Source organism: Ochotona curzoniae, unplaced genomic scaffold (genome assembly GCF_017591425.1).
Source record: "Ochotona curzoniae isolate NIBS_2020 unplaced genomic scaffold, NIBS_Ocur_1.0 scaffold_1037, whole genome shotgun sequence".
Lineage (NCBI taxonomy): Eukaryota > Metazoa > Chordata > Mammalia > Lagomorpha > Ochotonidae > Ochotona > Ochotona curzoniae.
Window position 1 is genome coordinate 2337404 of NW_024467083.1, and position 26726 is coordinate 2364129.

The 26726-nt window shown below is 40.9% G+C and overlaps 1 protein-coding gene and 1 pseudogene across 1 annotated transcript in view; both read left to right on the plus strand.

Moving 5' to 3' along the window:
- The window catches only part of LRRC8C (leucine rich repeat containing 8 VRAC subunit C), a 79494-nt gene that overhangs the window by 41641 nt on the left and 11127 nt on the right, over nt 1–26726 (plus strand). Inside the window, exon 2 of the mRNA XM_040998901.1 lies at nt 4950–5091. Within this exon, the coding sequence (XP_040854835.1) occupies nt 4954–5091 (138 nt within the window). The 5' untranslated portion in view covers nt 4950–4953. The remainder of the gene's footprint in view (nt 1–4949; nt 5092–26726) is intronic.
- On the plus strand, nt 13580–17818 carry LOC121168622 (annotated as a pseudogene).

The following is a 26726-nucleotide window of genomic DNA, read 5'->3' on the forward strand; positions in this document are numbered from 1 at the left end:
AGTGGTAACTCTGAAGTAGTCTTAAATCATTTGGAAGCAGCAGTGATAAGGAAAGAGAAATCAAGCGTAGTTGTCACTGGAGTGCATTACTTTTTAGAGGTGTTGAAAGTTATTAAAAGAAAATTAATTAATAAAAAAAAGTTTTTTTCAGTTAAGGAAGCAACAGGTTCACTGCTTTCTCTTTCACTTTGGAGTTTGTGGTTTTGTTTTTAAGTTTCTTCCTGCTCTCCTTTTTTTATAGAGAACATGAAGAATTAATACTATCTGAAATATCAGCTTGGAGGTTTATGAATATGTTGGAAACTATAAAGCATGTGTGTTATACTTCTGTACATTTACACTTGTGTGTAGTGTGCATTGCCTATAAATATGTGTTAAGAAATACACATATTTACCCAAAGGACTTTAAGTTCAGACCTGCGTGACAACACCAAAAGGCTACATCATCTTGACCAGCTGCTCTCTAACAAGGCTTGGAATCATCCTAAACAGGCAGCACTGAGGTTTCTTAGATCCTCGGGTTTGTCTTTATTTCCCATGTTAGAAGCTTGATGCCATGGAGGTGGCTCAGCCAAAGACACAGAGATTCTCACTTGCCAGGAGTTCTTAGATCTTTGCTTTTACCAGGAGAGCCAGAAGTTAAAACAAAGGGACTGTGACCTTTGGCCTCAGTGGTTTTCAGAGTGCACCCCAAACTTTTTAAGGTGTCCTACAAACCCAACAATTGGAGTGTGCAAAGATGTTTCTTGCCTTTTTAAGTGAGGGTGCAAAAGCAGTGGTGGGTGAATGGCATTCGCATAAATCAAGGTAGAGGCACCAGACTGTGCTGGAGGAGTTGGTCTTCAGGGTTCATGTAACTGAACAGAACAGAAATAAACCCAGCATCACTTAGTGTCCTTGTTGGCTAAGTAAAAAATACTAGTTGTCAAACAAACTGATAAGAATCACATGCTACTATAGTTTTAATTATCTTGCTACTATTTTAAGATTTATATGAATGAAGTTGAACATCTTTTCATTTCTTATTGATAGCGCCCTCCCTTGTTTCTGCTGAACTATTTTTTAACTGTTTATTTGTTAAACTCTTTATTTCATAGACCTATTAACCCTATAGCCATAATGTAAGTAATATCATGTGTGTACCAGTAAATTAAAACTGCTATCAAAAATATTTTATTAAAAATATTAGTTTAATACCTCTTATTTCTTGACTACATGTTTCATTAATACTTTGTGATTAAATGGGAAGGGCACAAAAAGTACTTGTGGTTCATTGCAGAGCATTGTTTGGTGGTTGTCTCGAGGAAAGCCCTTGTGTGGTTAAGTTGGAGGTAGAATTAACTACTCTATCATCACACCACTTCTATTCACTAAACTATTCAGACTTGAATTGTGGATGTTATGTTTTCAAAATGAATGAAGTTATCTCAAATTTGAAAGAGAACTCCTAATAATACTTACTGTGATAAAATCCAAACATTGAAGTACAATTAGAATTCTAGAAAACCTGTATCAACATGGGAAGCTTGACATACTTTAAAGTTGTTCTAATGGTAATGGCTGCAACATCAATGATTGTGAGGTTTTTCATTTCATATTGAAATGTGTAAGCAGGGTTTGGAAGATCCATAAAAGTCAGTGATCTAGTATTTTCCAAACAATATCACATGTGGGTGAAAGTGATTCAACAAACAAGATTAATGAGTTTTAATATGAAGACTTTGGAAAGTTCCTTAATATAGTTTCCAGTTTCCATGGTGCAGCTAACCTAATCAAACGCTGATGTGATCTCAAGATGAATATCCGCAGTGTTATGCAAAGGCTGTTGAGATACTCTGCTTTTCAGCCTGGTGTCTTTATGAGACCATGAGTGATTCATACACTTCAACAAACCAGTATCACAATAGATTGAGTGCAGAAGTGGATATGAACATCCAGTTGCCTTCTGTATTAAGCCAGGCATTAAAGAAATTTGCGAAAATACAAGACAATGCCATTATTCTCTTAATTTTTTGTTTTGGAAGATTTTTAAAAATAATATTATTCACTTTTAAAATTTACTTCAAAAGCAGAGAAACAGGAACAAACAGCAAATTTCCACCTGCTGTTTCATTCCCTAAATGGTTTCAAAAGCCAGGTTTGTGCGAGAACAAAGCCATGGCCAGGAGTTCTATCTTGATGTCCCTCATGAGTGACAGGGGCCCGAGTACCTCAGTCATCTGCTGCTCCCAAACCAGGCACATTAGTAAGAAGCTGCAATTGAGAGCAGTCATGAGTCAAACCCAGGTCTTCCTAGGGTGCAGATGTAACAACCATCACACCAAAATCCCAATTCCACATTTCTTGGTTTTAATTTCTAATATGGCAAATATCTATTAGTATAAATAATATAAAGATTTAGAGTTCACTCATTATGTTTTAGAGCATAAAAGATACTTTGAAACCAAGAAATTAGAATACCACTAATCTATACTGATGCAGTTTATTCCTAAACTCTTCCCTCACTTGAATGCAAAAGCCCAGTTTCTCTTAGGGTGTAAAGAAGCTTACTAGGAAAGATGCAACAAAATCTAGCAAGAATGTGGTCTATAGCCCAGCAAGTTTGTTAATTATCCATTCAGTGCAGCTGATTAGGGTCTTCAGCCTTAAGTTGGATGCGCATGACTCCACAGTGCACACGTGCATTCATTCATTCATTCATTCGCTCATTCACTCACTTCATGAATACTTGTTTAAGGTGTAAAAGGTGTAAGGCATCAGAAAAACCAAAATTGGAACTAGTCTGAAATTTGACTGATTTAACTAACAGGTGCAACCTGGCTGCAACATTGATTTTGAGAGTATGCGTATTCTACTCTCAGGAAGGTTGTACCGTAATAGTAGTAACAGAATGGGGTTTAAGCAAGTTGTGTTTCAGTAAAATAGGTCTTTTCTTTTAAATGCTGCACTAAGGTAGGTCCTAAGTGAGCACCTCACCAGAGTAATCACATTGTGTTAAAGAACAAATTCAAAGGCAGATCACTGTTTAACTAAGTCTTTTCTGGCCTGGTATAATGGCCTAGTGACTAAAATCCTCATCTTACATGTGCCAGAATCCCATATAGGTGCCAGCCTGTATCCTAGCTGCCCCACTTCCCATCTAGCTCCCTGCTTATGGCCCAGGAAAGCAGTAAAGGACAGCCCAAAGCCTTGGGACCCTGCACTTAACGTGGAAGACCAGAAAGAAGCTTCTGACTCCAAGCTTTGGATCAGCTCATCTCTGGCCAATGCAGCTACTTGGGGAATGAAACCAGCCGATGGAAGGTCTTTCTTTTTGTCTCTCTGTCTCTCTGTAAATCCAATAAAAATAAATAAATAAATCTTAAAAAGTCATCATTATAGCAATTTCCAAGGTTGGAAGGAGCGAGTGTTGATTTTATTGGGAGTGTTGATGGTCTAGTTTGCATGTGGTTATTAGGAAAGCAAGCCCCAGGCAACTAATAAGACTGGAAAACAAGCATCCAATGTAGGCTTTCCCTACCTTTCCTTGAGGACTGAATAACAAGGACCAGAGGTAGAGAATTAGATTAGTGGGTATTAGAAGACAGAACAGAGTTTCTTTTTGGGCCTTCCCTGGCCACACACATTCCTTGCTCTGAATAAGAAGGAAAGAACATTTCTTTGTCACAGTGGCAAAATGACTAACATAATGTCCTGGGTCAGTGGAAAAGCAGTGGGAGTGAGGAGTGGGAAAGGAGGGTCCACGCCCACTTCTCAGAGAAACAGCTGCATCTCATCCATTAATTGGCCTAATTTAGATGGAGTTAAGGCATTGCCATGGCAAACTGATTACTCAGAGGACAAAATCAGGATAAAGTTTGGGGATCAAGTGAAATATGAGAAGTACACGAAGTAGCGAAAAGACACCCAAATAAAAGCACAGAGATAAAATATGGGCAAGAGAAAATAGGTCCTGTCCCGACCTGCAGGACACGACGCTCAAACCCTGAGGGTGGACTGGGAATGCCGGGCTCCTACCCACCAGGCTGCTGGCCCAAGAAACACACGGACACACGTACTTGGTGGAAAAGAGTGCCTCATGCTCTTTATTTTGCTCCTCATATATATACCGTCTTCTCTAGGGGAGGAGGAGAAGGGGAGGGGCTTTCTGGAACTAATTATCTTAATTGAAGCAGAGAAGGAACTAATCATCTATATTGAAACAGGGGAGGAACTAATTATTTGAACAGGAACAAGGGTGGAGGTTCTGTTTTGCTTGCTTTGCGCGAGATGGACTGGCCACAATATCCTGCTAGCTGTGGTCCTGCTTGCCAGAGGTAGGTTTTGCAATGCAACAGGTTGTCAGGTAGGCCAAGTCTAAAGCCTGTAAATCTGGCTCCTAACAAGGGTCCTCCTAATCCACGACCATGGCTACTAAAATGTTACTTGTAACACACAAGTGCTGTGTGGCAACTTTGTTCTCTCTCCCCTGAAACTAACAAAGGCTCGGTGAAGAGTTATCTCAATGGCAGTCTGAAATAACACTTTGCAAACCAGATAAAGCAATAACTTGAGATGGTATAATAAACAGCACGGGCACTTTCACAGGGTGGGCCCTGCTCTCACTGGCATTGTCACGTCCTGCTGAAGGCTGGGAAGAGTGCAGGAAGTCCGTGGGACTTTGTCTCCATTTGGCTATAATCTCTCTGTCCCTGTGGAGCACACAGGAAACCTGGTTAGTGGGCACTAATTCAGTAAAGACTCTGGCCTGCTCCACATTAGATTCTTTATTTCCTAAACTGGTGGTTTTATTTGCTGGCTCATAGAAGCACACGTGTGCCAGGCAGCTGCCAGACTACTTCAGCCTCTGCTTCTGATGGGCAGAAGCAATATTTCAAACACCGGTGACAGTGCTGAGTGTATGGTGTGCTGTGGATGCGTTCATTCATCCGTGATCTCTCCTTTCTCAGAAACATGATTCCGGTGACAGAATTCCGGCAGTTCTCTGAGCAGCAGCCTGCCTTCCGGGTGCTGAAGCCATGGTGGGATGTGTTTACTGATTACCTCTCAGTGGCCATGCTGATGATCGGCGTGTTTGGATGTACGTTACAGGTAAGTGTCTATATCTATTGCAAAATGGGAGCTGCAGCAAGACAGCAAGTCATCTTAGGAACATCTTAGGAATTGTACTCCGTGACCCTTTAACCACGTAAATATTAATTGTACTTCTCTGTTTATATATGGTGTTTGCACTCATGGCAGGGAGTCTAAAATATATGAGCACTTCAGAAAGTTCAAAGATGGAATTAAACGATAAGTTTATTTTGGTGCAGAAAATTTTGAAGTACAGGCCAAAAATGGGTCTTCACAAATGAATAGAAGATTCAGTCACTTAGCCTGGTGGTTAAAACACCCATAGCTCATATTGGAGTACTTGAATTTGGTTCTGGCTCTAGGAGGCAGCAATGATAGCTCAAGTGATTTTTTTCTTGCCAGCAACATGGAAGACATGATTAAGTTCCCAGCTTTAGCCTGGCCCATCTCTAGTTGTTGCAGGCATTGAAGAGTGAACCAAAAGAAGGAAGCTCTCTCTCTCACTCTTTCTCTCTTTTTTTCTCTGCTTCTCAACTTAAAATATTGAGAAAAATACATATAAATATAAGTAAATTGTGCCTGACTTTAAAAATTTTTCAACAAAATTTTAATTCCATTTTAATTCCATTTTCTACAAACTTTCTAAAGTATTCGTGTATTGACTAAACTTTGCTGATGTGACAAGTATGATTCTTGTAAAATTCCATTGAACCCAAGTACAGTTGACTATAGTCAAATAATATTTAATGTCAGTATCATTGATGTGAGTTTTTGTCTAAGTTGGCTTTACAGTGAAATAGAGTGTATCTCTCCATAAGTGAAAGTGTTACAATGCCAAAATGAAACTTTCTACTTTTCATTACTTCTTATACTTACATTTGAAAAGATTTTCTTAAAGAACCCTAGATATTTATACAATGTTTAATTCCAAATTAAAATGAAATCAAAATATACATAGGTGTTCTATATTCCTAATTATAGCAAAATATTAAAATATTTGGGGCATATCAGCTATGTGCCAAGTATCATACTTTTGAGAATGTGGATTCCTCTATGAAGCTTATTTCTGGAGGAGAACTAAATAAACAAGCAATCAAGAGAAGTAAGTTACACTGTGATAGATCGGGGCATGTAGCTTGGGAGCACTGAAAAGATGATAGTTGAATTCAAACTTAGGAAACTAGTGGAAGGAAGGAAGGAAGGAAAGAGGGAGGGAGGGGGAAGGAAGGAAGGAAGGAAGGTAAAAGCTAGGAATGGGAAAAGGTGCAAGGAAGAGCAAAGAATATTCGAAGTGATGGATGTGAGAAGAAACAGGTCTTTGGGCATCTGTCAGTGGGACTGGAATAGATTAGGAGTGAGTAGTACAGGAATTGGCACCATGTCTGTGAATGACATCACCTAGAATGCTGTGAGAGAGACAAGTGTCAGAAACAGCTTTAAAGAGTGAATGGAAAAGGAAGGGGAGGCTCCGAAGATGAAAAGAAGGGGCAACCAGAAGGAGAGGTGGAAAGTAGGAGAGTGGACTGCGTCAGACGTTGAAGGAGGATATGGTCCATGAGCAGGGCTGGAACCCAAGTAACTCACAGACTAAGACCATTAAAAATTTTAGTTTGTCAGTTTGAATATTGGGTGCTGCAGTTAAACTGCCACTTGGAATGGCCATATATCGTATCAGAGTGCCTGGATTCAAGTTCCACTTTCAATTCATCTTCCTATTAATACCTATCTTGGTAAGCAGACTATGTTGGTTCAAATGCTTGGGTCCCTGCTGCCTACATGGGAGGCCCACGCTGAGTTTCAGGAACCTGCTTTCAGCCGCACCCAGTGCTAGATGGTTTGGACATTTCAGGTGAAGTCAGCAGATGGATGACCTTTCTCCCTCCCTCTCTTTCTCAGGTGTACAAATAAAAGTAAATAAATGGTTTTTAAAAAGAAATTTTAGTTTCAGTGGTTGGAAAAGTGTGAAATTTAAAGTAGAAGTTGTGGGAAAATGTGGCTTTGAGGTAAATGAGTTGGGAGAGGACGTAACAAGAGAGCAATACCTAGAAGTGGTACAGAGGAGAAATAAAGGCCTTCTTAAAGTTGATTTTCATGTTACTGTATAGTGCTTCCTTTATGACCATTATTCTTTCAAACACTTTGCATATATTTTAACTCATTTCATATGTAACAATTCTAAGATGTAAATGCTATTATTAATCTCCTTTATAACTGAGACCCCTGAAGTGCAGAGAAATTAAGAAAACTGCTCAAGGTAAGTGCCAAAGCTGTTACTCAAACCCAGATCCTCGGTTTCAGAGTCCTTGTTATTGGCCCCCAACTCTACTTTGTGTTTGGTCACAAAAAAAACGTTTTTCCCATTTCCTACCTGCTGCAGAAATGATTTCAGGGAGAAGATGGAGTATAACAAAGTATAAAGCCGTTTAAAGCTAAAACAAATCATTGTTGAAGAAATACTGTGTGCAGGCACTGTTCTACTCCAAGAGTTATCAAGGACAGAGGGAAAAAACATAAATGACAGAAATATCAGCTTTAACAACCAAAAATGTGATGGAGAAAATAATACTTAAAATAATCAAAATAACTTCATAAATTATATGCCAAAAGCATCCTTACCTTTCAGGGACACCTGTCCAAACCCTCAGTGAATGGTACCTAACCTGCCTTTCTTGTAGATCTTGGCATCCACAGCCTATCTTTTCTTCTACTTTTTCTTTTTCCTTCCTTCGTTATTAGGTCTAGCGCATTTCCACTCAAAATAAGCTATTCACAGCTTCTCTTGGGTATTTCCCAGTTGCTAGCTTCACTCTTCTCTGCGTTAGGGTTATTATGAAAATAAGGTTTACCTGAATACAATGCACTATGATGTCATGACAATCTGTTAACTAAGGTTAACTAAATGACTAACATCACAGTAATCAGAACAGTGTGCAGTTTAAAGGTGATGAATTGTTTCTTTCTGGAATTTCCCATTTGATATATTTGGACCACAGTTGACTGTGGGTAAATCTGAAACCACAGAAAGAAAAACTGGTTAAGGAGGAACTCCTGTAATATAGTAGAAGACTCTAGGAGAAGGGTATAATGATAGTAATAACAATAACAGATGAGATAGAAGCTGTGACTTGACCAAGGAATTAAAGGAGGCACAGGAATAGGTGTTCTGTAAGGAGCCTTCTAAGCAGAGGACAGCAAGGGCAAGAGGCATACAAACAAAGGGTTCACAGGACTTTTCTGCAGAACTTGACTTTTTTGAGCATTCCAGCTTCGTTTCCCTGGAGATCTGATAAAGGTCTAATGTTAGTTGTTGCTAGGCAACATTGGTTATGACATAATGACTGAAGATTAGTCAACTGCATCTGGGCAGGAGGAGTGACAGAAGACTGGTGGGAAGCCATATTATTGGACTGATGTAATTTTGGTGACACTTAAAACTAAGTGTGTTTCCTCACACACGGAAGATGTCTGTTGAGGTGCAAGGGATGTTGGCTTCTTTGAAGTTTGAGACTGTTTAAACCAGTAAGTCTGGAACCTATCACAGGGGGATAGCTCTTTCACCCACCTAGATGGTCTAGAGGATGAGCAACTCAGGAGAGACTAGCTCTGAACAGCAGGACAGACCACACAGTGAACAATTTTGGAAAATTTCCTCCCGAAGGAGGAAAGCCTGATGCTGCCAGGCTGATCTGATATGGCTCCAGTCCTGTATGCTTCCAAGGACGTCTGGTGCCAAGTGAGGTTTATGATAACCTTATCAGTATGAATGTTAAAGTGGATCCCTGGCAGTGTCACAGTATTAGCTTCCACCTGGGCTGTCCCTGGCCAGAAGGTGTGAGGAGGAGAAGAGTAGCAGAAGGTGCAACACAGGGTTTTGTCTGCCCTGAAAGATGCTAGGTTTCTCAGTAACACAGGGTGTGCTCGGCAGGTTTTGAGCAGAGGGCTGTCATGCTCTGGCTTATGTTTTAGGAAGCCACTCCGGCATTATTTGAGAGCCTGGTGCAGCCATATGGACAGTAGAGGGGTGTAGGAACAGTGGTTCTACATATATTTTATCAGGAAAAAAAACAGCAAAATCTGATGAAACACTGAATGTGAAATATGAGGGGGGGAAGCAAAATCAAGATGGCACTAAGATTTTTGTCCTGAGCAAGTGGAAAAAGTTTGTCTTTGAGTATGTTAATTTAGAGATATAGCCAGTCATCAAAGTGGAGATAGTAAGTAAGCAGTTGCATCTAACCCAAAAATTTGGTGTTGGTGGTTAATGGTCTCCTGCTGAATGAAGATGATAATAGATCCGTGTTCCAGCAGGAGACTTGATTTGAGGAGAGAGTGTCTTCTCCTGAATGGGAATGATGGTAACAGATACATTTCACTTGGAAGAGAGGCCAAAAGGTAGAAGCTTATGACTCATAGGAGGAGATAGAATATGGCAGTGAGGAAGACAGAGCAGGAGTTGAGGGTGGAGGCTCAAGAAGAAGGCAGGGGTGTGGAAATGGCCATTTGGAGCCACATACCTGCAGGAGGGTTATAAATCTGTCCCGCCTTACTACTGTTCCACCTAACAAGCACAAGGTGTCATTTGTCTTGTTTATGTACTCCATGACATGATCCAGTGCAGAAAAGAGAAAGGACCCACGAAGTCAGTAAGAACTGACAACCAAGTGGAACAAGAGGCACATAAAGAGCAGCCATGGAAACAGCTGCAGTGCCTGTCATCTAGGAGCTGTGTCTGCAGTGAGCTCAGCGGGAATTCAACCTAAGTCTGGTTCTATACCATGCCAGGATCATCTTCCTGCTGTACAGCTCCTGTCCTGTCTCTGCTGAACATAAAACCCTGGAGAGTGATTATTTCACAAAGCCCCATTTATTGGCACCGTGATCAGTGGAACAGATGGCATTTTAAGGATTATTTGAATTAGGATTGTTAAGCATCCTACAGTGCGATGGAGGCATTGCCATACAACAGAATTGTCCTATCTAGAATGCCAACAGCACTTCGCTTGAGTGACACTGATCCTAACTGTACTAGAATTTGCACTGTATTTAGTTCCTAGAATGAATCTGCAGTACATTAGTTTGTTTTTTCAGATGGGACTTCTGAAGGCCACCAGATGAGTTAAACTGCTCAGAGCCAAGAAGATTTGAGCGCCAGGCTGCCTCCGCAGTACCTGCCTTCACCCCTGCACACACAGCTGTCCCATATGTGGAACCTCAACAAACACAATCAGCCACTGTTTGGTTTAGGAAAAATAGGATTCTCCATACAGAGACAAGTGCAAAATGACTAAAAGGGAAAAGAGAAAGTTATGAAAAGTATCATTTTTCTTAATTATAGATTGGCTTTTTAAAGGTTATTCATTATGTACCTATTGTTAAACAAAGGTTAGTTACCAAACTAGGAAGGTTTAAGAAAGAGCATGGTTTGAATTATTAAAGAAAGTAAAACCATCCACCCAGGAGTGTATTGCAAATGGAAATAATGTTGTTTAGAAGAGGAATTTAAACTCCAATTTTAACTTGCTGTGTTAATCCTCTGAAATTGGTTTAATGACTGACAACTTTATAAACAAAGAGTTTTCTGTGAAGCTCAAATCCTTTCCCATTTTTAAGGTATCCTAAAATACTAAATAGTTTGACTTTGTCTTTATTTCTTAATTTTTCCCCTCTGTGAAATGAAATCATAATAATCCTTTCTGATCCTATTTATAAAGCAAGCTAACTCTAGATTTGAAAATATCATGAGGTCTCTATGCCACCTCTTATACAAAGCCAGCATCCCATATAAGAATTCTGGTTCAAGTCCTGGCTGCTCTGCTTATGATCTAATAACTCCCTGCCAGCGTGCTTGGGAAGGCAGCAGATGATCACCCAAGTGCTTGGATCCTTACCACGCATGTGCGAGAACTACATGAAGTTCCTGGTTCTTGGCATCGGTCTGGCCCAGGCAAAGCCATTGACGCCATTTAGGGAGTGAACTGGCAGATGGAGGGTGTGTGTGTGTGTGTGTGTGTGTGTGTGATCCCTGTCCCTCTTTCTCTATGCTTTTCAAATACATAAATATTCTAAAAATAGTATGACAAAGCAAAATCTAACATAAAATTTAAAAAACAAGCTTTGGGCATATTTTGTATGATGCTGGTTCTGTGACAAGTAACAGTTATCTGTTATACCTAAGGTGTTGTGTTTATATAGGATTAACACAATGAATGAGACTGAAAATACTAGGGAAAGGAGGGGGATTATCTACCAAAAGGTTTGTTGAGTGTTTCCTGCCCTGATGTGAAAAGGTTAGAATGAGCATCTTCATCTTACTCATCTGACAAATATTTATTCATTTCTGAGCAAGTAGCTGTGTTCAAGGCTGCTATGGAATAAGGGCATATAAGAGGACATTCCTTAGGTTACATCAACCACGTAAATTTATAAAGTCAGCGTAAACCAGGAGAGTGTGGGTGTCTGTATATACTATTCCTTGTACAATCATAGACCCTCAGGGACCAATAGTATAAACATCCAACTTTGTTCTATAAACAATGCCAGACACTCAACACACTCTATAAAATAGACCAAATCCTATAAGGTCAACATGTTGCTTCCTGGAAGAGGATTGCTTCAGATGTCTGCCCAATGACTCCAGGTTATCTTATTAGGCCCAAATCTAAAACAGTCCACAGCCACTCCACAACCAAATATAGAGTTTATGGTTAGCAACCAGAAGCAGGAACTGGAAGATTCAAGGCTTCTGGGAGTCCTAGGGAACCTGCCTTGTGATTGTTACACAGGAAACACATTTCCTGCTTTATGAATGTAGGGAAAAAGAAAAATAAGAGGATGGTTTCAGTCATTTGAAGCCACCTACCAAAACAGAAAGCCTTGCAGACCTCCGCCGTCCCTAGGAGCAGGCTGACCATTGGGGCCACACTGTCTGAAAGTTTGGGACATTCAATGTAAGAACTGCTCCCTCTTGGATTTTTAGTGCATACTAAATTTAATTTCTACTTCGTTAATTTAGAGCCATTCATGCCAGCTTCATGGTAAATGGCCATTTTTCTGGTAAAATGGAAGGTACAGTTCCATTCCACTTGTTTACTGGAAAGTACAGGCAGTAAAACAGTACAGAGAAGTTTAAGGAGTAGGTTTGGATAATATGCCCTGGAATGTTGCTTCTACCCCACTCCCAGGCTCCTCTATTCCAGACTTTTGAGGTTGTATAGCCAACTTTTTTTCTTTGCCAAATTTGAATGTTTAAGTTAAGGTACATTGTTTAAGATTAAATTTTGAATACTCATGTAACATCCGTTTTGTGAAGTTTCAGTATAACCACTACATGGCACCATTGTTTTAGGTCTTTGGATAATATAAAGCAAAAATCGTTTGGATGGTAAAATAATTGCAAAGAGCATCCCTTCTCATGTTGAGATGGGAGTGCCATGAAGTATGAGTTGAAAGCACTATACACCTAGTAACAAAATATTGTTACTTAGAACTTCCTCTTATAGTTGTTTATGCAAACACATATTTTCTCTTGTCTAGAACATTACTTTTGTCAGCTACCATCTTGACAAGTTAATGTGTAGTGAATTTCCGAAAATAAGAATCATGTGTGACGGCTGCTCCCATCATCCACTTGGATTTGACACAGAACACAAATCTAAGTGCTCTTCTATCACTGGTTCCATCAGTGCCAGTCACGAATGGGGGATATATATATATCCTTTTATCTCACAAGTATAGATATTGTCAGGTTGCCTGCTACTTATTTAGTAATATATCTTGTCCTTCTGATAATATAGCATTAGCCAATTAGCAAACTTTTTTCTACGTGAAGCAAATAAGCTTTATTATAGATATAGTCTCTGTTCATGCATGTAAGTCATTCAAGTTTTTCTTGAAAGACCCATGTTTTAATAAGTTCACTCTGACATGGAAAGTGATGGCTTTGTCATCAAGCACTTGATACAGAGATCCTCCCCAGACCTCTAATCACAGCAGGCCAGACTCCCTCACCACTTATTGCCCCATCTTGCTCCTTTTGAAGTCCTCTGTTTTCATCACATTAGGAATGTTGGAAACACTTGGATCATCCCAGACAGCCATTGTGGTGAGTTAGGCTAACGTTGGAACCGGTTTGTTACTTGTAGGCTACGAATTTCTTAGGGTAACTCTCCTGTTTAGAATAGTGAGCACCATTCATCTTCCCCTATAATGCTCTTTTCCTTTAAGTATATATTGCAATTGCTATTAAAAGATAAACAATATTTTTTTAAAGATTCATTTATTTTCTTGGTTAGTCAGATTTATAGAGAAGGAAATACAGAGAGAAGGATCTTCTGTCTACTGCTTCACTCCCCAAGTAGACACAATGGGAAAAAATGAGCCAATTAGAAGCCAGAAGCTTCTTTCAGGTCTCCCACACAGGTGGAGGGTCCCAAGGCTTTAGGCCATTCTGGACTGCTTTCCCAGGCCACGAGCAGGAAACTGGATAGGAAATGGAGCAGCCAGGATACGGACCGGCACCCATATGGGATACCAACAGATGCAAGTGAGGACTTTAGCCACTAGGCTATCATACTGGGCCCCAACAACTCTTGATTCAAAATGTATACATTGACCTTCATACATAGAAAGTATAGCCAGAACTTGCAAAGGAAAAAAAAAATAGTGCTATTGTGGTAAAGAAACTGAGGTCCTCATGAGAGCAAATTACAGGTATGTTGGTGATTATCAGTAGAATACATTTTGCAGGCTAGAGACTTTATTTAACAGTGTATTATTGTTTTATAATAAAATTGCATTTTATAGTCATGGTGAAAACCAGAGTTTTCTTATCTAGGTGGTTATTCATTCATATTGAGATGTATGGAGAATTATATTGTCAGCACCAATAATTCCACCTTAAACTTTGTGGTGATTAGAGTTCTGTGACCCTATTAGTTCTTGGCCTTGTACCCAAGGATTTTATTATATGAGTTGCTGTTACAGTCTTTGCAGCCTTCCTGTTGTTTTGTGGGGAACTGGTTTTTTCATTGTGAAGATCAGTTTTAAAATGAATTTTAAGAGCTTATGCTCATTAACTATTTAATATACTTTAGTCTTTTAGGGATTAAAAAATATTCATTTAAAAATCTATTCTAAAATTTTTTCATGACTACTGATTTATTCCTACCAACAAAAGTCATAGTTCAGCAATAAATTCTCTTTGTTAAAAAATGGCAGATTTTGAAATTTAGAAATGATTTTTTGTGGAATTCCAATGTAGAAGAAATGTCTTAGAGCATCCTTGACACACTATTTTCCAATTTCTGAGAATATCTGGTGAAAAAGAGGAGTTCTGTTCAGTGAAATTTTTGCTGTCAAACTAAAAATAAATCCCTGCAAATTTATTGAATGCCAGCTAGGTTCCCACCAGTCTTAGAGATCCTGGGGAATATAGCATAACTCGAGGCCCTATCTCCAACCCAAAGAAACTAAAGCAATACATGCAGAGGAAAATAACATTTATTGATTTATTATATCACTTTATTCTGTAAATGTTTTAGGCCCTGTGGAAAGTTCTGATGACACAAAACTTTGACCTTGGTCCTGAAGATGTTTACACTGTTACCAAGATAGATATAGTACATGGCTGTCATGGGCGCAAAGTGAAATGCTTGCAAGGGAGAAAAATAGTTGTGTCTACCTAGGAAGGTCAAGGTGCTCCATATTTTCTGTAGGATGGTTATAGTAGTTAGTTACATGCCTGGGGGAAAAGATGTAAAGGCATGTTGGGAAAGAAAAAAACCTCTGAGGCAAGGGAAAAATTTGTAAACGTCATGTGAAAGTTTCTAGTGAATGAGGACATTTAATTTTTTTGGTATTACTAATAGTATTCCCATTTTTAAGAATGAAGGCATAGAGGACTTATTTTTTTAATTTTGATTTTTTACTATGTTAATGGCAGATTGGCAGAGTGAGACAGAATTCCTATCTGCTGGTTCACTCCCCAAAGGCCCAAATAACCAGGGTTGGACTGAACTGAAGGTAGGAGGGGAACATATGTTTTCCACGTGGGGGCAGGGATCCAGTCAATTGACCCATGACCAGCTGCTGCATCCTAGCAGGAAGCTGGAATTGAAAGCAGAGCCAGGACTCAAACCTAGGCAGTCAGAAAGGAGTACTAGCCCATTAACTGGTGTCTTAACTGTTAGGGAACTTGCCCACCCTTACAGTGGCTTTCAGTATGCCTAGTGACTATATCTTCATCATCTTCCGCAAACTCACAACAATAGCTCTGCTTTCTGAGAAGTATTGAAAGCACTGTCAATACTAGGATACACTATTTTATAATAGAATTAGGATTTCCCTGTTAAAGATGTATTAATCCTTAAAGGTTAATAAGATTCTTAGCTATCCAAAGTTGGGTAGTGTGACCTCAAGTTCAGGCGTGTTGCTTCATTGTTTAGGAGTTTGATGCTAAATTTTATAATGTCGGTACTAGATATTCAGCTCAGAAATGCTTACTACAGCAAGAGACAATACAGAGATACTCCCTTCTAGAATAGTTATGTACATGATTGTATTGGTTCATCACTTAACCTTATGTTTTTAGAAATTTTTGCTTATCAATCAGTCTAATAAAAATTAACTCTCATCAATTCATCTTGTAAGAAACCTTCTATGGATGGAGGTGAAGGGCAAAATAGTGGCCAGCAACCTTCAGCAGGCCACTACTGCAGCCAGCACAGTGAAACCATTTTCAGTCTTGAGCTAAACAAAGCCAAGCAGAGTGTGTGTGAGCTCTGTCACACTTGGTAGCAGGAGATGCCAAACACAGGGCACTTATTCCTGCTACAAATGTTTATGAATAATGCACATGTTACAAGGCCCCAGGGTGGTTGATCTTCTGATCATTAAGGGATAGATGGAGTTAGAGGAAACAACATGTGGAAGCAGTGAACACCTATCATGTGGTTCTTCCTTGAAACAGAAAAAACAAAGCTGAAGTATTTCCTGTTCAAATTCTGTGTTGGCCATGACCCCTGAAGCTGCTCAGTGGAAAGATAGATGTTGCTATTTAATCATTTTAAATAAGTCCATTATACTTTCACCCAACAAACAAAACATTTTGTTTTTACCTTTGATAGCTCAGCTAGATATAATTAGTTTAATGGATTAGTTTAATGAAAGAAAGAAAGTAACTCATATCCAATACTCTGGTTTCTCTTCAGATCGTATAAATCTTTCGCCTTTTACTAAGAAAGTAACTCATATCCCAAAACTTGTAATAAAAAACATAGATTTTCTTAGATGCTTTTAGTATACCTGTTTCATTGGTTTAGTATAATTTTTGATGAAAGCAAAATGATACAAAACTAGCATGTCTTGCCTCCCTTTGGGGCCTTTCCATATACTCACCAGTGTGATTAGCCATCAGACTGGGGGAGGTAAAGGAGGGAAAGCCGATTCTTCCCTGCCTCAGCTCGCCACGTGCCCCTCTCACAGGACTTGGCAGGAACTACATGGATATGGACAGAGTCTGGGGCAGGCAGGAGAACACTGAGGCTCTGCCATAAACTTCAATATCAGTCTCCTGGTGGGCTTGGCCAGACCTTGGATAGGTGGTGAGGATTCCTCTGCCTAAATTCTGCGCGTCCGCCTAGCCTGTCTTAAAGGAGAAGGGCGTGGGGGGAAAAAAAACTCCTTTTTAGCCTTTTGTCTTACCCATGTCCTGTGCCATGCTAAGAGCAAACAAAAGGGGATCTGGGCCAAGAGAGACAAAGGGGAGAATTGAAGAGAAAGTGAAGCAGCAGGAAGTTGGTTTATACTTGATTCTGCCTGAAACACGGCTGAGCTGTACTGAGTCTCCCGTCAACTCCCAAGGGACAGGCAGCTCCAGACCCATGCTGTGACTTGGTCAGTCTTCAAATGATGACTCCCAACAGGAGCTGTGAGAGAGGCCAAACTGATGGATCCAAGGGATGGGGGTGACAGCAAGGCTCAGTGCTCTCCTTGAAGGGCACCATGTCCATCAGCCCTCTTTCACCTCAGAAGAAGTGAGGAACAAGAGTTCTTCCCGAAGAGCAGCCATTATCTGGGTAGCTGAGAGAAAAGGGAAAAAAATGCATAGATGAAATCACCCTCTTAAAGTGAAAGATCTGTTTGCCTGGAATGCAAGGAACTTTTCTTATTCAAATTGATGTATTTCTGGAGCCCGAGTCATCTCAGCTTCTAAAAAGCCTAGCTGAAACATTTTCTTACTCTCCGTACACAGAAATGACTTAACAGTTCCTGCAGCTGCTGCCTTACCTGCAAACCTCCTGTAGCCTGGCAGCCTGTCACAGCTCTTCTCCTTCAGGAGTGACGTGGAGGTTCTTTCACACCAGGCGTGAACCACGCCTGGCAGCCAGCCTCACCTCACTTGCTGAAAATGAGAGCACATCATTCTTCAATAGTCATGCTGTCTAAAATAATCATCATTTCTGAAAAATTATTTTAGAACAGATTTTTATCTGTTTGGATGTGTCCAGTATTTAGAATTCTACATCTTCAGATAAACCAGAGGATTGATGTTTCTCTTTGAACTCTCCCAGCTGCTTTTTATCCTACTTCTGCTTGCAGATTTACATGATGTCTCAAGATAAGACAGCTGAATTCAGACCTAAGATTTCACTCCCTGGACATTGCCTCCAAAAACAACTGTCATTCACTCACTCTCCCCTACCCTGAATGGTATTTATACCCTTTATGATTCTAAAGTAAATTAGATTCTAAAGTAAATTAGTGTTATAAAAATTATAACACTAGACATTTGTCCTATCCTTGATAAAGAAGCCAGTCAAGACAACTATATCCCTTGGAGCTCTGGCCTAAGCCAAAAGAGTCTAGCCCAGCCTTGCACACCCCAGACCGATTCCATACCCATGCTGAGGGACACTGCAGCCATGTCCAGACCAGACTGCAGCCCCCACTCCAGCCTCTGCGCTCACCAGTGGGAACCACAACCCAGCCAGGGCAATCCCTTAGCTCCCCAGTCATTCCTATTCCCAGCCACAGATCTCGTGCATGCCAGTGGTTGCTCTGACACAGCTCAGTATAGTCCTTCCCCTGTCTTGACCTTTGCCTTTGGGTGCTGTAGCCTCGCCTGACCTGGCCTGCCCCGAGTCCTAACTGTTGCTGGAAGGTGCAGTGACCTGGCCCTTCTCAGTCTGCTCCCATTCCTGGCTCATGCAAAACGGTAGGTGTGACAGCCTAGCCCAGCATGATCTGCACTCCATCCTGGTTTCTGCACTCGCCAGTGGGCTATGGCCCAAACCCTATTTTAGGGTGCTCATGTGGGTGCTGCAGCCTGGGCCTGCCCCACTTGTTCCCAGCCCCAGTACTGGTGAGCATTGGTTAGTTCCATGGTCACACCTAGCTCAATCCATCACAGTCCCAACTCTTAAGCTAACCAGAGGGACTTGTAATACCATAAGGTTGGGCCCACATATCTCCCACAGAATGCACCCCTGGACCTGGTTCTCCTGCGTGCCAGTTGATGTCATGGTCCAGCCTAATGTGACCCATTCCCTGATCCAACATTCACTGTCAGGTACTGTGATCTAGCCCCGCCAGACAGGCCCCCAGCCATAGCTTGCGTGTGGGCATGCGTGTAGTGATCAGCAATATCCCATATGCTAACAAGTCCAGATCAGGTCTCCCGTGTGAGCTGGGGCATTGTCTGACCAATAAAAGTCTTCCAGTCTCTCTCCAAACCACCAGGTCTCAGTCCCCTTGCTCAGCTGCAAGTACAGTAGCCTTGTCATTGGGAGTCCCTCAGGAGTCATTCCTCATCTGCAAGATACTCCCAGGACAGTCCTCTCTCCCCCATATCCCCTTGCTCCTTTCCTAAGCAATCCACAATCTTTGTGCCCGGCCCAGACTTTGGAAGCCCAGTGGGTGCTGCGCTGGTCTGATGCTCTGCCACCCACCAGGGTCCCAAGCTCCTGGCACATGTGCTAGCCTGGTGCCTTACCCCTCTACACACCCAAGATCCAGGCCCATTGAAGTCTCCAGATCTGATCCACCAGCACTCCAGAGCAGTGTGCTGATATGGGGCTCTACCCTGAGCTATCCTCACTTGGTCCAGGAGCAAGCACATGAGGGAATCCCCAGGTTTGTGCCACCTTCCTAGAGGTGAGCTCTCAGGTTGCCACATGCCCACCGGTGTTATGCCCCTAGCCTTCCACCAACCCAAGCCTGCACCCTAAGGCCCCTTGCCAAGGTGGCAGGTCACCACCTTCCCTTGGTGCTGGTGTGTACCGGCAGCACATTATTCATATGTTTATGTATTTGATTCTGTGAAAGGCAGAATACAGAGAGAGGAATAGACATAGAGAATTCTTCATGCCTTGGCTCATTCCCAAGATGGCTGCAATAGGATGCCGAACTCAACCTTGTCTCCCACATGGGTGGCAGGACCCAAGTGTTTGGCTCTTTTTCTGCATTCCCAGGCATATCAGCAGGAAGATGGACTGAAGTGGAGCAAAAGGACACTCAGATATGAAATGCCTGTGTTGCAAGCAGCAACTTAACTTGCTGCACCATAACACTATTGCTTATCTGTAATTTTCATATCCACAGAAGTTTTTCCTTGTTTTTACTCTGAAGTGAATGCTTTGCAATCCTTAAATTGCTACAGGTCAAATAATTCTCTAGTCTGGTTGGCCTATGGAAAAATGTCATGAAATAGAGTAAAATGACATTATTTGAATCTCACATATCCCCTCATTTTTAAAAATTGTTTTCCCTGATTCCTTGTTACCCCCGTATCAGAAGAAGGGGGAATAAGTGCATTGTAAATACAGTTAAGATACAGAAACTGAAAGCATCCTTGGTGGCTGGAAAATCTTGGACTAGCCAAAGATGTAAAAACTTAACATCAGTAAAGTTACCGTCAACACTGGTAGTATGTATGATATTCTCAGCACAGCATGTATTATCATCCTCAGTCTCTGAGAAGTTTAATATTTACAGTGATAAGAGAATTATATTTGCTAAGCATAATATCAAAATGTAAGCACACTTCTGATGTGGGATTGCTGTCTGTTATTTTAAATAGGAATAGGCTAGCAGTGTCTGAAACCTGACGCTCTGTGACTCTGCAGCAGTGTGCTCGCCTGACACCACTTGGCAGTGCAGGGATGTATAAGTGAATGGGTTGTCCCAGAAGGCAGATAGATGCCGAGTATTTCCACATGTTCCCTGAATTGGTTGGAAGAATGCATGCTTTTGCTTTTGCTCTAGCTTGCTGTTCTTTTAGATTGGCCAAGGGTTTCTTTTTTCACTCGCCTCAGACTTAATTGCTGGCTACTTGGCGGCAGCCAGCGAGAACTACATGTGGAGCCTACCTTTAGGTGTTAGTTCACTGGTCATCTGCTTCCTCTGCAGTAATGACCGAGGAAATTAAGCAGTGACTTTTCCTGTGTTTAACCCTCCTACCAGACCAGTACACTTCATGTTGCTCAGGAGTACAAGTGTCTGATGCTCTGTAACTCAGAAAGATTTGGTTGGTGCTTGACTTTTCCTTGGGTATCAGTGAAATATATAGAAAATGTACCATTTGCCACTATGTATAATTTGCCACTGGAAAAAAAAATGTAGAAATCCAAGTTTTAGTGAAGTCATCCCAAATAATTGAGGGTTTTTTCCTCCATTCCAAATCCATAGCAACTAGGGTGCTTTGATTATTCCTTCTTCTGTTGTAATTATGCAAATAGTAGCCAATTAAAACAAACTTTTGACTCCTTTTTTTGTGTTTGTTAATGAACACCTTAAAAGTTAGAAGTTGCCTTAAATTGTTTTTTTTCTCTGTTTACTAATTGAATGTATAATTCCTCCATTTATAATGTTATTTCCAAGTAAGTTTTAAGTATCATGATTAAAAAGAAAAGACCATCATGACAATGAAATGTATCCAACGCTTAAAAAATAAAAGAGCTGTCAAACCTTGAACAGACCAGGAGAGCCTTAAATGCATGTTACAAAGTGAAAGACACCAAACTGGAAAGGACACAGATTGTATAAATCAACTGTATGACCTTGTGGAAAAGGCAAAACTATAGAAACAGTAAAACTACTGAAGGCTTTGTGTGGGCGGGGACCTAGGGCAAGAGAGGGGTGAATGGGCAGAGCACAGAGGAATTTTGGAACAGTAAAACCAGAATGATGGATGCATGTCATTGTACATTTCTCCAGATCCACTGGATGTACATAGAACACCAAGAATAAACTCCATTGTAAATCTCCGACTTGGGGTGCCTACAGTGTGTCCCTGTGTCTTTGTTATCACTCTAGCAGGGGCATTGATAACACGGAGGCTATGCCTGCGTGGCGGAAGGTGATGTGTGGAGCTTCTGGACCTTCCTCTCAGTTTTGCTGTGAGCCTTAAACTGCTCTAGAAGACAGCAGGTGCACAGCAGGCAGTAAATGTTGCCACACATTTGACAGTGTGGTTTACATTTCCTCTGGAGTCAAGAACCTTACTTGACCTGGTTCTGATGTGGCTCTCAGAAAATGACTATTTCTGGGCTCCAGTGCTGGCTGCTCTCAAACACAGATGTTGGATTTAGAGTAGGAAGACTTGTGAATGAGACATTTGCTAACAATGAGAGCATTTTTATATTCAACCCCCCCCCCCTTAAAAACCATGTTCCCTGCTTTTTCAGTTCCTTTTCTTTGTTTTTTTCTGTTCTTTTTTGTACTTAAAAAATTTTCAGTTGTTCTTTGTGAGGCAAATTTGCACTTTTCACTGATGAAGGTCAATCCCATATCTTCTAAAGGTAGATGCTTTCTTTGTCCCCCAGCTTCTTGTTCCTGTTACAAAGTGCTTGAAGCAGTTGGTACACTAACTGATAGCTAACTTACCATGAAAGTTGATTCCTTTCCCTCTGCTTTGATCCATTTACTTAGGAAAAAAATGAGTCTACTTAAGCAGGGAAGGATAGTAATTCATCTTTCAGGTCTTTTTCCCTCACTCTCCAATGGGACGCTGGCATAGAAAGTGGCAGCCTAGCCTAATGTGCCACAACAAGCTCACAGTGGAATCCTTTAGTACCAGCTTTATTTCAATCTAAAGTGAAGAAAAAAAAGTCACTTTTGCATTGGTGCATCTGCCCTTGCATGGCTCTGTTTGGGTCAGACCTGCACTAACCAAGTTAAAACACTACCTAGATAATACGTCTGAATTACAAATTAACATACTAGAATGGTACCGCTTCTTTTATCACACTGCAAATTTTCCCATTCACTTCCCCTTTCTGTGACAATACAGTCATAATTATGGGATATAGGAAAATAAGTAGTCACAGGTCCTATAAGTGGGAGGTATGTGAAAGAAGCCAGGCTTCTTCAGGAAGAAGATTACGGTGGCATTGTAAGTTTATCTTGTGTGTTGCTACACAGCAGTACTGGTTCCTCATAATGTTAACTCGTCTCAACAAATCTTTACATTGAAAATAAAAAGAATTTCCAAGTGGTGAAGACAGTACTTAGTACTCATCCCATTGGAGTGTGTGGGTTTGAGTTCAGATTGATTCCGGTTCCAAATTTCTGATAATGCACACCTTGGGAGACAGCAGTGATGACTCGAGCACTAGGCTCCTGTCACCCATGTAGGTAGAGCTGGATTGACGTACTGGCTCCTAACCTCAACCTGGACCAGCCCCAGCTGTTGTAGGCATTTGGGGAGTAAATAGACAGGAGATCTCTCTGTGTCCGTCTCTTTTTCTCTCTGCCTCTCTGTGCCTCAAGTAAATAAATGATTAAAGAAATAAATTTGAAATATCCACATTCTTCTGGAAAAAGTGATAGAGCAAGTGTAATATTTCAAGCATCCCGCTAATATTTATAATCATGGTGAATAAAATATAAAAGGAGGTGACAAAAGTGCATACATGGAATGGAAACCAAGCTGAGCTTTGGTGTGGTGTTGAGCAGGGCAGAATCCTTGGTTGGGCTATCTTCCAAAACTAACCAGCCGCAGCCAGGAGTCCTGTTCCTGCCAGCAAAGGGAGCTAGAAATGCACCAATGATAAGACACTGGAGCCTGGTCTCTGTTTGAGGCCAAGGTCTCCACTGTCAAAGGAAGCTTAAAAGAATGACAATTAACTGAACACTGGAACAGGCGGTGCAGAGGAAACAACATCTCCATGCCTCCCAGGCAGGAACTGAGTCAGCCTCCACTGTCTCCCTGCATGGCGGTGGAACATCACACACAGTGATAGGTCCCTGGGCAGCCAAGGTTTTGGGGCCAGCTATGGGAAACCACACACACACACACACACACACACACACACACACACACACACACACACACACACACACGAAGCAGCAGTAAAAAAGCCTTCTACTAAGAACTCTCCTAGAAAACTGAATGCATGAAGGAAGCTATACTAAGAGCTGTCAACAACATCAGCTATTGGAACACTGGTTCACTCCAAGTGAAATTACGCTTTGAAACAGTTGCAATGAATTATATGTGTGTGTACGTTGTGTGAACATATATATTTATTTACCAAATAGATGAACATAAAAACAGTTATAAAATTCAGAAATAATAGAAACAAAACAGTGAATGAATTTTTATTTTTTTTATTGATTACATTGCATTATGTGACACAGTTTTATAGGTACTGCGATTCCCCACCACCCCTCCCCAAACCCTACCCCCATGCTGGATTCCTCCACCTTGATGCATTGCCACAGTTCAAGTTTAGTTGAGATTCTTTCATTGCAAGCATATACCAAGCATAGCGTCCAGTATCTTATTATCCAGATAAGTTCAACAGCTTCTTGGGGAGACCATCTCTAGTGTGAAGGTAGAGCCGGCAGAGTATCATCCCGATCAATTAAGAAGCCCCAACATAACATCAGCAACAATTTATAACGTTATGGAATTAGTGGACATAGTATTGAGTAACCAGTATGTTTTTTAAAAAAATGCAAGTTCTTAACTTGACTGTACTCAGGTTTGTACAGAAGTAACGCATTAGGTAAGAGCCCTGAGTTTACGAGAGCTCAGCAAAGAAAGATGGATGACACACATATTTCTTACAAAATGTGTGGAAGAAAGCATGGAGCAATCTTTGAACCAACATTTGGAGAACTATATGTGAGAATTATCCCAAACTGATGACAGTCAGATCCTTAGCTCCAGATGTGGAACTGAATGTCCATAGACATTTACAATTGATATAAAATCTAAAAAAGAAAGAAAGAAGACTATCCTAGATGGATCCCTAAAAAGCAAAATCAATCTGACAGCATTCTTCTCAGCAATGAGATAGACCAGGAGAAAAGGAGGGGAAGTTGGCATCAACACACAGTTGTATAACTTACCTGACATCTTTGTTCAACAATGGTGATGACTCACTTGATATGGTTCCTGTCACCCACATGAGACCTGAATTGCATTCTTTGTTTGCAGCTTTGGCCTGACCAGCCCAAGCCATTGTGGCCATTAGGGAGCGAATTCACAAATTCAAGTTCTCTGTCTCTAAGATAGTTATTCTTTTAATAAAAAATTTTGACAGCTTTATGTAAACAAAAAATAAAATACATGGATATAACTTTACCGTGAAAGTTAAAAATATATGTGTGGAAAAACAATGGAATACTCCTGAACAATACAACAAATGAGGGCATATGTCATGGAGAGGAAGAATCAACACCATAAAAATGTCAGTTTTTAAAATGTCAATCCCAATAAAAATACTTCCAGGTTTTGTTTTATTTCTAACTCTAAGCACGTTGGTTGTGCTTTTCATTGTAAAGGAGAAGCACAGCTTTGAACCCTTCTAATCCTAATGCTGATTTAGTTATCTTTCTCCCAAGCATAACTTGGGAGAGGGGCTCGTTGTCCCATGATATCCCAATAGAACAGCATTAGTCCTATACCAGCCCTCAGAGTTGCCATTTCTGCCTCTGGTGTAACAGTAAGTTGCCCTTTATTCTTGTCAGTTTATCTTCCGTTATTTCAAGTAGTTTCTCTGACGCAAGTGGTTTGTTTTGTTTTTACTTCGGCCTTTTTCTCATTCATGCAAATGGAGAATGCTTTAAAGGGTTATCTATCACAAGCAGGTGCTGCTCTTCCAGTGTGACTCCAACTTCTTGTTGTCATGGTGATTCTACCTGTCGGAAGACAACAAAACAAGTTAGCTATCTCTCTAATTGTTTTTTATTCCCAATTCCTGAGCTAAACAGAACAAAATTCTCTTTGGGCAAGTGGGGTTTGTAAGGTAGAACTAAGGAAACAAACTAAAAGGGTGGAGGCTGATTGGATGACTTCAGATTACTTTTCCTAAGGGTTAAAACACAGCGGACTTCCTTTATGTTGACTCAGGTAGACTGAAATCTCTTTTAAGGAAAAACTGAATCCAGGGTTACTTCCTTAAACAAACAAACAAACAAACAAAACTGATCCATTTGCTTCCTTAAAGCTTTGTTGTGGCATTTAGCCTGAATTGTGTCATTTTTGGTTAGGTCTGGGGCCTGAAGCTGGTGCTCACTTCAGAAAATGACCCAGAAAATGATCTTGATAATTCTGCTTAGGAAAACAAAAGATTGAACACATGATAGCTATCAGCAAAGCTACATTATACCATAAAAATGTATCCATAAATGTTAATGATTTTACAATATTAAAAATTACTTTTAAAGACTCTGAGTTCACATGGACTGTTCAGGGTATTTCTAGATATGATGTAAGCTATGCACACATTCCACTTGAAACTGCACAATTTAAAATGAATCATTATAGTTTAAAACACACCCTCTGCCCCCGCCCCCGCCCCCGCCCCCGAGGTTCAACATTACAGGGTGGATTTGGAAGGATTGTTCCCATTGTTAAGGAGGCTTGAATTTTTGGTTTGTAGTTGACTTCTTGGCTTGTTTGTTAAACATTTACTTTTTTATTTGAAAGGCAGATTTTTCAAAGAGGAGAGACAGAGAGCTCTTCTTTCTGTTGGTTCAATCCCCAAGTGGGCACACTAGCTGGAGCTAGTTAGTCTGAAGCCTTGAGCCAAGAGTTTCTTCCAGGTTTCCCACATGGATGCAGAATCTCAAGGACTTGAGCCATCCTCCACTACTTTGCCAGGCCATAAACAGAGAACTGGGTGGCAAATGGAGCAGCGAGCACTCAAAGCAGTCCCTGTATGGAATGCTGGCACTGTAGGCTGAGGCTCAGCCTACATGCTGTGGCTCCAGTTCTTTTACTTTGTTTTTTCTAGAAAATCTCCTCTTATATAAAACAAAAACAAAGAAATTCAGTTTATTTCATTAAAATGGAGGGAGGATCTTCAAGGTCCTGCTGTTATTTACAAAAGCAGCTGTGATCTTTTCTCCACATGATTATTTACAGATGAGAATTCAAGAATCTAATTGAGGGTCCGGCGCGGTGGCACAAGTGGTTGGGGTCCTTGCCTTGCACTGGGATCCCATATGGGCGCCGGTTCTATCCCTGCAGCCCCGCTTCCCTTCCCGCTCCCTGCTTGTGGCCCGGGAAAGCAGTCGAGGACGGCCCAAGGCTTTGGGACCCTGCACCCGCGTGGGAGACCCAGAAGAGGCTCCTGGCTTCGGATCGGCATAGCATGGGCTATTGCGCTCACTTGGGGAGTGAATCATCGGACGGAAGATCTTCC